The 14,039-nt window shown below is 36.1% G+C and overlaps 1 protein-coding gene across 1 annotated transcript in view; it reads left to right on the top strand.

The window, feature by feature from the left end:
* Nucleotides 1-14,039, top strand: part of MMP16 (matrix metallopeptidase 16) — a 182,384-nt gene that overhangs the window by 118,403 nt on the left and 49,942 nt on the right. The window contains exon 5 of the mRNA XM_075705269.1: nucleotides 13,230-13,391. Coding sequence (XP_075561384.1) covers nucleotides 13,230-13,391 — 162 coding nt within the window. The remainder of the gene's footprint in view (nucleotides 1-13,229; nucleotides 13,392-14,039) is intronic.

Raw genomic sequence — 14,039 nt, 5'->3', positions numbered from 1 at the left:
TTATTTTATGGACCTCTGTCATATCTTGTCTCCAGGATAAATAGACCGAACCTGTTGAGTTACAGCTTTGTTTATATGTAGCTGTAAGGTTAAGAAAGCACAACTTCTATTTTAAACTGAATCAATTTGAGTGAAAAATGAGAGAATTAGCAATATTATAAAAGATGGCAAAACCCAACTATCATATTTATAACATTGCACAATACTGAAGATGACAAGGTAATATTTAAAAGAACTTTGCAAGTTGCAGACAAATGGAGTAACAATTGATTCTTTTCATTTCACCTTTCCCCCTGAAATCCAATTTAATTCAGAAGTCAACTAACACAGATAATGCTTTCTATTGCTAAATCTCAAGGCTTCCAGTATTTAAAAAGCAAACCACTGTTTCCCCATCAGTAAATGCAGGTTATGCTGATAGAACATAGCAGGGTAATCTGTGCTCAAACTTCCCAAACTTTCCATGGATTATACTTGCTTGGCATGCATATGCCCAGCTGTTCCATATCGAGTCACCCCAAGAGCTTACGTGAAATGGTAACGCTGAAACATTCAGTGTCTGCTGCATAAAACATGTCCTTGAAAGCATTATCATAGGATGCAAAGCTGCACTTGAGAATAGAAAGATCCCTTTGAGTTATTGAAGAGATGGAAAATGATTTAAAAATAAACCCTAAAATAGCCCTGGCTGGCTTGTGAGGACTCAGTCGTTAGACATAGGGCTATACAGATAGGAGAAGAAGTTCTGTCTGCTAGACCCCATTTACTGGCTGGAAGCCAGATGATGGAAAATATTAACTGTTGGCAAGGTAAAGACCTCATTTTTGTTGTTTTGGGAGAGTTTTTTTGCTTTCATGGAACACCTTCAGCTTTGAAAGCAGCACTTCATTTACATGTTGTTAAAAGGGAAATCTGTTAAACACGGGCAGTCAGTGAAAGTAGTCTTGTGGATGAATCCAGCCTCATGTTCTAGATGTGTGTTTAGCTGGCTGCTTTTAATACATCCCAGGGGCTATCAGTGTGCAATATCATGCTTTCAGCTTCCTTCTTGGCCTAAAATTGCCAAGTGCACTATTATGCAAACTGAAAGAGAGGCTGAAGAATATCTCAAGAAGATGGACTTGGATTTTCTTAATTAAAACAATGGAAATGTAGACTGTTATGAACATCTTATGTTGTGCTTTTTGTGTCCATAGAAGCAAGGTGATATTTACACTGTGGCTTAATTGCCAAACAGAGATGGTCATGATGCAGGTCATAAACCAAAAAAGACAGTGTAACCTGACCCACTAAATTGCATATTGCTTCCATCACAGTGTAGGTAAACATAGATCATTGCAAGCCTATGTGGAGTAGTTAGGGAAGCTGCAAACTCAGTTATCCATTCAAACTGCAACTGGAGGTTATTTCCCACATACTGGGGCCAGTAGAACAAACTGCTTGCATTTGCCATTTGCCTCAGTTTGTGATCAGCCAGCCTATCTTAAACTGCTAATGAAAAGTGTTAAAATGAAGCTGGCTGACTTTGCATGGATATACATGAGGAAAGACCACATTGTCTGCTACACCAACTTTACTGCCAAGAAAACTTCTAGCTGAAAGGCAGAATGGATCCTTGCAGACAATTTTGGCAACCATTGCACCTACATTCATAGAAAAAGAACTGCCTTTTCTTTTTTTTAAGAGGTCTTTGTCTCTAACAACTAATTATACAACAATGAAGATAAGTTTATCTTCCCAAACTGGATTAATTTGATCAGACACTCGTATTAGTATATTAAGAGTACTGAGTTAATATGGGAAATTTAGTTGAAAAATGTTTGTTAAAATTATTAACAAGTAGAAACTAACAACGTTGGGGTTTTTTTTCTTCCTTTTTTTCCCCCTGCAGTATGATAGAAAAGAGCATTAGGAAGGCTTTTTTGTTCAGGCAAACAGATGCATTTTGAATGACTGCATACATAAAATGTGGGCCAGCCCCTTCATGATTATTTTTATGACCCCACAACCCCTCACACATTGTTACTGTGTGGGAATGATAAGTTAAAAAAAAAGTAACACCTCACACACAACAAATAAATAAATCTAGCTCCTACCTTAACCTTTCCTCCTCTTAGAAAGAAGCTTAGCAGATTTTGAGTCCTGAATCTGACAGAGCTTCATATCATTCTTGTACATGACAGAAAGTTATAGAGAAAAGGGAAAGAAAGAATTTAACATATTCCAGTGGTTTTTTTTCTTATCCCCTAAGCATCTTTTTATAAGTGTTCTCCATCAGCCTACAAAGAAGCAATTTTTCTTTAAAATGTATGATATAAAAATAGTACTAATAAAACTAATGTTAATAATAAAGAAACTACCTTATGACCTATGAGATTTCACCCCAGAGACTAAATTTCAGGTTCTTGAAAGATTACATACTATGGTGGAGAGCTTGTGAAAAGCTATACTCTCAAACACGTTGGGTTAAAAAAAGAGAAAAATCACCTTTATTATTGCAAATAAGTTGAAGTCAGTTCACAACTAAAAAGTCACCGAAGGAATTAATGGCTCAATTTTTTTTTTTTTTCTTTTCACTCTGATCTGCTAGTAGAAATAATTTAGGAAAGAGAAACTATCTATGATCCTCAAATTGTCCTTTTAAACAAAAAGTGGCATTTCTGTCATTTAAAGCAGGCACAAGGCTTAGCACTCCAACTCTCATGTGATCCAGAGATCTACATCTCTGTTTGCTGCTAGGACTACTTCATGGAGACTTTTTCTCCAAGACAGCAGCTTTAGGGAATCTGACTATTCCCAAAGATGTTCTATAGAATATTATTACTGCACTGCCCTCTCCTTTCCTTTCCCCTGCCTTTTCAGGGGCAAACAGAATCTGAAAAAATCATGTTGCCAATTACTGTGGATGTTGTCATGGTTTCCTGAGAGAATAAGACAAGAATTTTACAGTAATTATGTATTTATTTATCTATTAAGCAGAAATTTAATGGATTGCTTTTGCAAAAGTAGAAGAATGTAAGATAACCCTAAAATATAAGGTAATACTATATATGACTTTTTAAAGAATAGTATATTGCTAACTAATGAAAGATTTTCTACAATATCTGTGTTCTCAAGCCTAGAGAATAATTTGTGCTTTATCCTGACAATTCTTCACTTCAAAATGCTCAAACCATATGTTCTTGAGGCCAAAATGTTTTTAATCTATATTTAGACTCCTAAGTGGCTTGGGTTTCAAAAAGTGCTGAGCAGCTAACACCAATACCTGGAAACATCTACAGCTAAAACATCAGGTTGGGAAAAAAGATGAAAACAGAAAAATCAAAAAGCAGCAGCTAAATTAAAAGAACAATATTGTTTTGTGCAAAATGTTTTGTTGTAGTGGACAGGTTTAAGTCTCTAGTTCGAGTCAATGATGAATGCTTCCTGGTTTTGTACATATATCACTTAAGTCCATATCCTGTACTTTTATAATTAATGTTTTGCCAGTCACTTAAATGAAAAGGCCTAAGTCTGAAGCCAGAAGACTTGAGGGGGTGGAATTAATCTGGCCATATGTTGGTGTTTATATCTTAGTTAATCTCACAGAGTCCCTTTAGAATTAGAGGAGCGATATATTGCCTTCCTGGGTAAGATTTGTTGCATCCTGAAGTAGGTGTCTAAAATAAACCAGATGAATCATGTCCTGAAATACCTGTTTCTCGTCACTGGCTGTGAAAGGTGCAGGTATATACATTTGTGTTACAGTTTTCTGTAGCTAGATGGCTTCCACCAGTGATGTTGAGTCATGTGCAACTTCAGATTAGAGAACTGAAGTGAGAAGTAGTTCCAAATAACAGCACCAACTGGAGTCCAAAGAAATCTGTCTCAGCAGCAGAGATGTCTTTTTTGGGAACAGTTCAGTATTACAGTCAGAAAAGGTATTTACTGGTGTAGACTATCCCCTGTCCCTCTCAGTATGGCAGGACAAACACTCTCTTGTTGGTCTAAATGTGGTAATTCACAAATGGATTGCACCACTTAAATTTTGAATGCATAGTTGGTATATGGTAATGTGTAAACATACTTTTAGTTTCCCTTTTCTAAGAATCATACATAGCTCCTTTCATATGATGCTGTTTAGAAACTGATACAATGTAAGTGTGAGGAAATGGAATTATCACTGAGTATTCGGAAAACTGAAGATATGGCAGCGACATAGGATTAGTTACAGTAGTTGCTGAATGTACTCCAGCTAGCAGCGCTAGCAGCAGCAGTAAAAATACTCGGGCCTGAGCTTCAGGAAGAGTTAGCAACTAGAATATATATACCAACAGTCAGTCCTTAGCTGGTTTGTGTTTTTACTGATCACTTGTGTTACTGGCAGGGTTGGCCATGGTAGCTGGCAGAGGTGCACAGATGATGGTCCCAGACCTGCCCGAGTGTGGGATGTGGCAGAGCCGCTGTGGGAGCAGGGTGCCCCCAGTCACTCTGCACTCAGGTCCCTGCTTTCCAGTGGGAAGCTCTGGTCTGAGAGCCATCAGACATGGGACTTCTGGCATTATCCCTTCTGCCTGACTGTGCCAGCCACTGTCCCCCCAGGCCGGGGTCCTGCTGAGCTTCTAACCTCATGGAAGGGAAAGTGTGCCAGGATTACTTCTGCCCTGGATAACATTCCCATGTCCAAGCTCTCCTGCATTTTGGCAGGGGCAGATAACTCCTGCCTCCATCTTCCTCTCCAAGCATACTCTTGCACCGGCTTTCCTCTGCTGGGAGGCCCAGGAGGATGGCTTGGCTACCTAACCATCTTGGTCTCTCCAGCACCTTTTGCCCTGCCCTCTGCAATCTTTCATCCTGGAGGCTGCACCTCCACGGCGAGTGCTGAGGCATCTCAATGCTGACAAGTGCCAAGAGTCACTAGTGCCAAACTGACAGTATTTTCTGAGTGCTACAGAGGCTTACAGTAGTTTGTCTAGCTACAGTGAAACAAACAGCTATATGGATATACCCATGAATAGTAGTAGATTATCCAAAAGATCAGAGCATTTCATATGAGTAAATTTTAACAAAGTAAAACCAAAGTAGCAGATTTGTCTTTCTGTCACTTTCTCCATATATATGATCCCCAGTGTGAAGTTGCCTCAATTTAGACTATGGTATACGCTTGTATCAGGTCTCCCTTTGAAGTCTGCAGACTTCTTAGAAAACATATGTGCTTTTCAGATCAGAGAACTTTTAATGATTCTTTTCTTCTCCTAATCACTTTGCCAATTAGGATTCAAAATTCCCACTTCTTTTACCACCAGTCCAAGGGAAAAAAAAACATAGGCAATTCTATCTTGACATTTTTTTCTTAATAGGAATTAAACAGGCAAAATAACAGTGAAGGAAGAACTGTTCATATAAAATTCCCAAATATATATATAACACTATGTCACTTTCTATTTAAAAACATCTTAAAGTCATATGTACGTGTTAAGTAGATACAATGATAGGGTAAGAATAATAACCTGGTTTTGATGGCTTTAATGTGAGTTAAGTTAGAGGATAATATAATTACTCTCAGTAGTTTAACTGACACAGGGTAAAAATTTATTTCTGCAGAGAGCCAGCACAAGATTTGCACATAAATTAAATTCTATGTACATTCTGTTGTGGGGACTTCAGTGATCTGTAGGACCCTTTCAGATTTCTGCCCCATGGCAAGTTACATGCGTTGTCAACATTGGCAGTGTGACTTTGACCTTCCTCCTAGTAATTACACATATTTCTTTATAGTAGGACACACAGAACATTAGGAGAAATGAAGAAAAAAAGTCATCCCTTCAAAACAAAAGCAGCCACAGTGTTAATATGCCAGCATTTTAGCTGAGTGGCTTAGAGACAAAACCTACATTTTTTTTTGTCAAAGGCAAGGATTTGATTTTAATATAGATTCATGCACAATTAAGGTCCTTTTATGTTGATTCTCACTCAGACTGGCATTTACCCAGGAGTGGTAGAAAGATATCCATTCCCTTCACATGAATGACCCTCAGGGACAGGACCATGGAGGATAGCTGAGAATTGTGTGATACATGCTCTTTTCATGCACATATCCAAATCTTCTGTCCCAGCATGTGTTCATTCTCACAACCTTCAGAAAGGAGTTTTAAATACTTCTCCAGCTTATTGTTCCCACAGCAACAACTAAAAACAGAAACAAAGAGAAGATAGGAAAGAGTATAAATAGATAAGGTTGCTACAGTATTTGCAGCATTTATAATTGCATTGAGACTACAGGAAAAATAGTGTAAATGTTATTTAGCAACCTGGTCATTTGTAATGTTAGGGGAATGACCACTGTATTTTCAAATGTTTTTACTGGTGTGAGCTTGCTGAGAGAAATTAATTTATGAAGGTCTTTTCTAGCAAAATGCAAAATTCCATTACAATTTTAATTTAATTTATTTGAAATAATTATTGTCTAAAGGTGACCATGCAAACACCCAAAATAAAACTTTTCAGGCTGTTAATCGATATGACTTTATTACTACTAGAATGAAAATGCCATTTGAGAATAATATACTAATTCAGTAATGGACCTGAGCAATGAAGAAGTTAATCCCAGGAGCTAGAGATTCAGCATAAGTGTAGTTTTTCTTAGTTTGTTAGGTTCACTGTAACAGCAGGGTTTCCTCAAAGCATGAAATGAAGCCATAAGCGTTATATTTGCAGAAGGAACACATACCACCATATTTACAACTTTTTGGGAAGCAGCAAGCTCTTGTGTCTTCTTTACCTCCCCTAGGATCATCTCCAGCTGCTTCACTTCTCACTCTTAGGAGAAGCTGGTATTGATTCACTAGTCAGAATAGTTTATGAAATTTTTCAGTACTAGTGTTTGAAACTGTGAGAAACAAAGTGGAAATATCCTTGCATCCATGCTTTTTTAGGAAGAAAATTAAGAATACTTGAAATAAGTAATTCCACCCATTCCAAGCAATTTAGTAGAAAGCGGTAGAATGTACTTGGTAATAAATCTAAGTAGTAAGATACTCTTACCTTTTGCATGTCCTTGCCTTCAAAAGTACAGGCTGATCTGCAGTATAAAAGAATGTGGGCTTCTTTCAAATAAGTTATTTATCAGGCTCCTGACTTCTAAATTATGCCCACAATATAGAAAACTGCCAGGAAGGATATACACACCTCTAAACTCGCATGTCCTTATCATATCTCATCAACGATCACTGAGTCACCTGAAGACAGTCTTGTCCTATAGGAATATCCCCTTGTCAAATTTCAAGCAAGCAAGTTTAAATTTCACACTAATCTGTTGAACTTTTTAAAATAGTATAGTTTTTCAGAAATACACACATGTGGGCGTAGGTATACTAAATTATACACAGAGTATATTAGTACATACTTTGTATATAAAAAAAACTGCCTGTACCTCCCCTTCTGCTTGCAAAAATATATATGTATCAGTAAGTCAACTTGCAAAGATTTTAGTGTATATGTTAGTATATGTAATAATAGAGTGAAAGAAACGTATTTTTATGTCATTCTCTTTTGTCACAATGGAAAAAAGGCTAAATGTATAGACACATTATTGAAAAATGATTGTTTAAAATACAGTGTGTACAAAATAGATACACTAAGTTCATACAGAAAATTGGTATACTATATATAACACATTTTTATTTAAAACCACAAAAATTTAGTTTTGCTTTTCATTTTTCAAAGTCACTGTACCATCTCAGCTCCATCTTTTAGCAAAACAACCACAAAGCTACCAAATTTCAGTGCCAACGGCAGAAGTTTGAGATAATGTCAAGAAACTGTATATGATTTCTTAGACTGGAAAATGTGGCACCTTTATTTGGGTAAGAGTATGTCTATGATTTATATTTAGGTCCATGTATACTCTCTGTATAGCATATCTATGCATATATGGTGCTTATGTAAGTGCATACATAATATATATATGCTCAGTTCTGCTGTATTGCAGTAATGTCAGAGAAAGAAAGAATCTTCTTTTATTGCTGACTGTTGAAATAGCACATTCAAAATTCTGTCCTGTCTGGAAAGAATAATAACAACAAAGATATAGAACTTTTTTTTTTTTTCATTCCTTTTTTTTTTCTTTCTGTATGCTATGTAGAGTAAGACTCTAAAGTTTGCAGCATTTCAGGCAGTTGGGATTAGCAGCATTGGTTTGATGAGTCAATGGTAAAAATGAACAGAATAATGAAAATGCAAATTCTAAATACATTAGACACAAGTTCATGAGTAACGTGTGTGTAATACTTTCTGATGAACTGTAAGCTTGACTTAGAGGTACTGTCTTGTTCATAATAGGACTGTAATAGAAGTCTTTCTTGTAGAGATTTACATTTCAAATTCATATGGATTTAATCTGAAATCATCTATCTGGATCACATGAAAAGTGAAGTAGAATAATCTTTGGAAGAAACAGTGTATGTCCATGTATAAAACACTTTGGTAGTTTTCCAGTTTGTTTGTCATTTGAAATTCAGTTTCTAAATTTTTTGTTTTCCTCTGGATGGGAAAGTCTTCAAAATTGAGGTCACATGGCATTTAAATGATGGACAACTCTTGAGCTCACAATGTGTTACAGCAGTTAATATCACGTGCCAAGGAGAAGAAAAGTGACATGCCCTGAGGTGTCATTTAGTGCTGCATTAAAAAGATGGCCAAGTGGTGAATCAAAGGCTTGCTAAACCATTAGGGTATTGCATTTATAAATTAAGCTTACATACCATTTAAAACAGGCATGAATATCTTCAGAACTAGGGTTTCTTAATGGCTTGCTGTGGACAAACATATTAGCTTTGTTTATCTGTAGACATGAAAAATAGTGTGCATATTAGCTACAGGGAAAGGCTTCTCAACACACCATGCTACACAGTGCTCGCTGTTGAATATTTGATATATAAATACATATTTATATTCTGGAGTTTGGGCAGTGATTGTAAAGTCAGACAGATTTAGTGCTTAAAAATAGTTTATAGCCTCAGAGAAAAGTGTCAGTATAAAAATAATCATTTTGTCTTAGTTCTTTACACACGGTATCTTTTTTTTTTCCTTGTGAAATCAAACTTGACATAAAATAAGAAAAACAATCACAATCTTTTTGAGCTTATATCCATTCTATTCCAAATCTCCGTGCTAATGGTGAACACAAGAACAGAGATGCACAAGTTTTAGACTTGTGAAATATATTTTCCAATATTTCTCTACTACTCTATTGATAAATATAACAAGATGTAACTAAGACTATTCACCATTGTATATCCTGCAGTGGCAAATTTGAGTTTAAAAGTCATGGTAATCATACATAGTTTAACTCTGTTACTCATGACTTACTAAAGTTTTGCATCGGTGCTTCACTTTGCCAAGTGGACTGAAATATATATTTCTACTTGGGTAATACATACAGAAATATAGAATCATTTTGGACTCTCTCCCTCAATGGTGGGGACTGAAAATGTTTAAAAAATTATATCCAATGTCAGTAGGATAACAAAGCTAGCCTGAGCTGGTATGAATGTTCACTTGCCTCTACACTCCTTCATCTTACTCTGGCCACTGGCCAAGGAACTGAAGCTGGCCTACTATCAACCTTGCAGTCACAAGTACACTTCTGTACAGCCTGGAGAGAAAGAGTGAGCACTTGGGGTTATCCTTCTGTACTCTTAGTAGCTAGTTATAGTAATATCAAGATGCTCCTGAAAGCAAAGAGGGACTGAGTAATTGTTGCCTAATTGGAGAAATCTATTTATATGCAAAGGAAAAAGGATGGAAACTAAGACAGTAGTAAGTCCTACCTGCATTGGTCTCAGACAACACATCTTGAACTGGTTTAAACCTCAGTTTCAACTGCACTAAGTTATTTGGGTCAGTTTAAATTCAGGATGCCCTGGAGACAGTCATGACTCTTGATGGAAATTGTTATGAATAATGGGGCTATTTGACTATAAGTAGAAAATATGTTCCCTGTTAAATCACTGTCACCCCAGGCAAGAATATTATTCTCCCAGCTCTTTCCTGTGACCTTCTCCATTCCCCACTTATCCATTTGCTCCAAGGGCTGCTCTGTCTTTACCACATTTAATAGCTCCCCTGATGGCTAGAAGTTGCATCGCAGGAGGTGGAAATTACTTTTCATAATCCTTTTGCCTTTTTCCCTTTTGCACTTAGGTTTTGACTAACTCCAGAGCAGCAGTCAGATGCTGGTTATCTTTTTTTTTTTTTTTTTTTAACATAATCACCCCTATCCAAAAGACAAAGGGAGAAAGACGTACTAAGAAACAGCCACCCCCTGCATAATATCTGTTCTCTGTCATAGTTCCATTGTCATTTAGAAGTACTACTTCGGAAGTGCTCAATCATATGCTCATTATCTGTGATCCCAGAAGGAAGATACACCAGTAGATGACAGTGTGTTTTATTTATTTCCCTGTTACTATGTAATTCACAACCTCTCAAGGTCAAAATGGAACAAAATATGGAAATTCCTGGAGGTCTTTAAGGGGACTCTGTAAGGGCTGATAACCAAAGGATGCACTGATTCTTCATGCATTGCATAACTGGCACAAATAGAAAGAAACAGTAGACTCTTCCAAGACTATCTATTAACTGTGGTTTCTTGAAGTTTTAGAAATTATAACAAGTTCACTTCCCAGACCTCCTACCTCAAACAGTAGAGGTTGAATACCACATGTAAAACACTCTTTGATCTGCTGATAGTGAGCAGCCTAATAATAGTGGCAGAGTCAAATACTATTAATTTAAAACTATTTGAAAATGGTTCAGTAAATACTGTGGTCAACTTATTAGTACAGTTATTAATATAGGACCTAGACCTGTTAATATTCTTAATTATGATGTAGGAAGCACAGTTCTAAGAGGCAAATTTGCCTTTCACAAGGTCTGAAAAGCAAAAGGAGTTGCATCTTAAATATATGAGCTAATGCCAGACAAAGAAATATTTCGTTCTAATAAAACTGGGTTAGAACTCTACCTTTCATAAAACGCAGAAAAGAATCAAAAAATAATGTGAGACATATCACAGTACAATAGTTATAGTACAGTAACATCTTCTTCCTTCATGTCTTTCCATCTTAAGCCTATCATTTTTTAAAATTATATTAATTATTCCATTATGAGTGCAGAATGAAAACCTTTACAGGGTTGCTCCTGAGCATCACTTCCAATGCTGAAGTTAGCTACAGAAGCTGTGCATTATTCATATGAGATAATGTCAACATCAGCTTTGACTGCATATAGAAGGGCAGGTTCAGATATCAAAAGCATTTGTCACCAGGACAGTCAAGCTTATCAAACCTGTTACAACAGCACTTTGAGAATCTGCTTTACTATAAAAAGAACTGCATCTAAGAAAAAATATTGTCATGCAAATATTTCATCTGGAAACCACATAATATAAATGATAGGATAAATTCTCATTTCTGAAAGCACACTATGTCACATTAATTTCTGAAAGATGTTTTTTCTGCACAGTTATAGTGAATAAAAGAGCAAGAGCATTGAGTTTTCATATTTCTGGATTAAGAATCAGAAAGACATGAAAAGACTCTGTCAACTAAACACAGTTGTGACTGTTTCCATGCTTTCAATCAAACACTTATTTTACAAACATCAACATGGCTCCGTACACCATGAAGGCATCTACTGCCAAGTGTTTCCCCCTTCATATACACTTGGGAGAAGGTTTATTTCTTTGTGTCAACAAGATGAAACACTTGAAAAATTGAAATGCTGTCGACTATGTCCTCAAAGTTCTGTAACTATATTTATATGTAATTTTTTTTTCTAAATTAAATTTTTTAATATTATTACTATTAATATTACAATAGTACTTAGAATTCCAGATCAAGTGCTAGCAGTGGACAATAACTGTCTACCCCCAAAGAATTTACAGAACATAGGATAAAGGTTAATGTTGAGCATTTTCTTGTTCCAATATACAACTGTCTATTAGGCCACAGTATAGGCCTTTTGTTATTTATACTGCTCTTTCAACAAGAAACTACCTGCTGTAGGTGGCACCTGTTTCACTTGAGTCCAGCCATCTGAAAATTAGATATTTGGCATAAGCTGCTGATCTAGAATACTTCTCTTGTCAGTAGGACAGGAACACACTTCCAGAGGATGATTCTTCCCATCCCTAGGTGGTGTAAATGAGCAATATCCTGGATGTGACCCTCTCCAAGTGACCAGAATCTTTCTCCTGTTGTAAAACATTTTTCTAAAGCCTCATTATATGACAGGCTGACTAGAGACAGAATCTGTACAAAAGACTCTTAGAAAGATATGCTGAACTAAGTCTTAGATGAATAAAAGTAGACAAAATTAATACTATAGAGGTCCAGGTCTGAAATTTTTATAGAAATAATCCCATTGGCTTTGATTTGTGTTTGCTTCACACAGTGCCATAATTCTACTGCCAAAATTTCTAGTTGTGTCTAATACCCTGTAATAAAAAAAGATAATTTTCAGAAGGGAATAACAAAAAAGTGAAATCAGTCTATGACACGAGTGTGTTATTTTATTTTTTAGACCTACACAAATCAAGAAGTTCTAATACTTTTTAAGCAACTACACTTATAAGGAAGTTACACAATTAAATAAATAAGAGCATTCTATTTTGAGAAGAATAGCACAACACCCATATTTTCCTCATTAGGATTTCAGTTTTGGTGATTCAGAAATGGACAACATCTACAAATAATCATCAGGGGACTGATTACAAGCACTTGGATTACCAAGTTCCCTCTGGGGTCTGTCCTAAATAGGTGGTTCTCAGTTTGTGAAGTTTATGCCACACAGCAAGGATATTTTCCTTTTGGAAATATGTTTTGATGTGAGCATTTTTAGTCATGTTCACTGCAACATCAACTTCAAGTCAGGAATTGCACACAAGCCTAGACATGAGGTATGACACTTGAACCCTACACTAACCATGCGCATTAGTTAAAAAAGGTAATGCTTACAGTGTCTGTAAGAGTATCATATATTATATGTAACAATAATGGTTTCCTTGTTTAAAAAAACAGAAAGCTGCCTTTGCTACCACATTGTCCTTATGATTCATTACTAAGTATTACCTTGTAAAATTAAAATTCAGTGAAAATGTCTTTCAAGTGCAGAGTCCTCCACTTGTGTTATTTCTGTTACTACGCTTATGGTTTCAAAGGTCTTTTTTCCCTTTCTTCTCTTCATAGGAAATGATCTGTTTCTAGTTGCAGTGCATGAACTGGGACATGCCCTGGGCTTGGAGCACTCTAATGATCCCACTGCAATCATGGCTCCATTTTACCAGTATATGGAAACTGACAACTTCAAACTACCTAATGATGATTTACAGGGCATCCAGAAGATATACGGTACGTCATTAAGCAACAAGTTTTTTGCTTTAGAATATATTTGAGGTCCTCCTGTCCATACCACCTCTCCAAAAGAGTTTCTTAGCGTAGACTCTGCTGAGTTGCTATGCCAGATGTCTTCTTGTGAGTAGGCCAAAGATTTTGATGAAGCTTTTTTACTTTGTTTCTCACTGTTCACAACTTACATTCAAATTTTCACTCAGGTGGAATAGTAATTTTAAATGTTTTAAAAAGCCATAAAGAAAATGTCTGCAAAAGGATCCCAAATTATGAAAATATTAAGAAACACAGTCCTTTAACCATAACGAGCTTATTTCTACAGTCGTCCAAGCTCATGTAACTGGATGAATTGATTGCTTCTCAGTTTATCAGTTATAATACTAAACAGTTCCCTGGGTGTACAAAATATGTGTTCCCAGAAAAACCCTTTCTTGTGATAAATATAGCAAACTGATCTCAAAAGAATGTTATTACTAGCCCAAGATTTTGAGCTACCTATGAGGAAAAAGGCGCACTTTTTTAAAATATGTTTGTTTAGGGGTTTTGTGGACTGATATAAAAGACACATGTGATGTAAATAAATTCTGCATGTATTGAATTCAATTTGACAAGTCAAGGTAATTGAAAATTAAAAAAACAAAACAAAAC

The sequence above is a fragment of the Pelecanus crispus genome, chromosome 2 (assembly GCF_030463565.1).
Source record: "Pelecanus crispus isolate bPelCri1 chromosome 2, bPelCri1.pri, whole genome shotgun sequence".
Lineage (NCBI taxonomy): Eukaryota > Metazoa > Chordata > Aves > Pelecaniformes > Pelecanidae > Pelecanus > Pelecanus crispus.
This window is presented reverse-complemented; position numbering and strand designations above follow the sequence as displayed.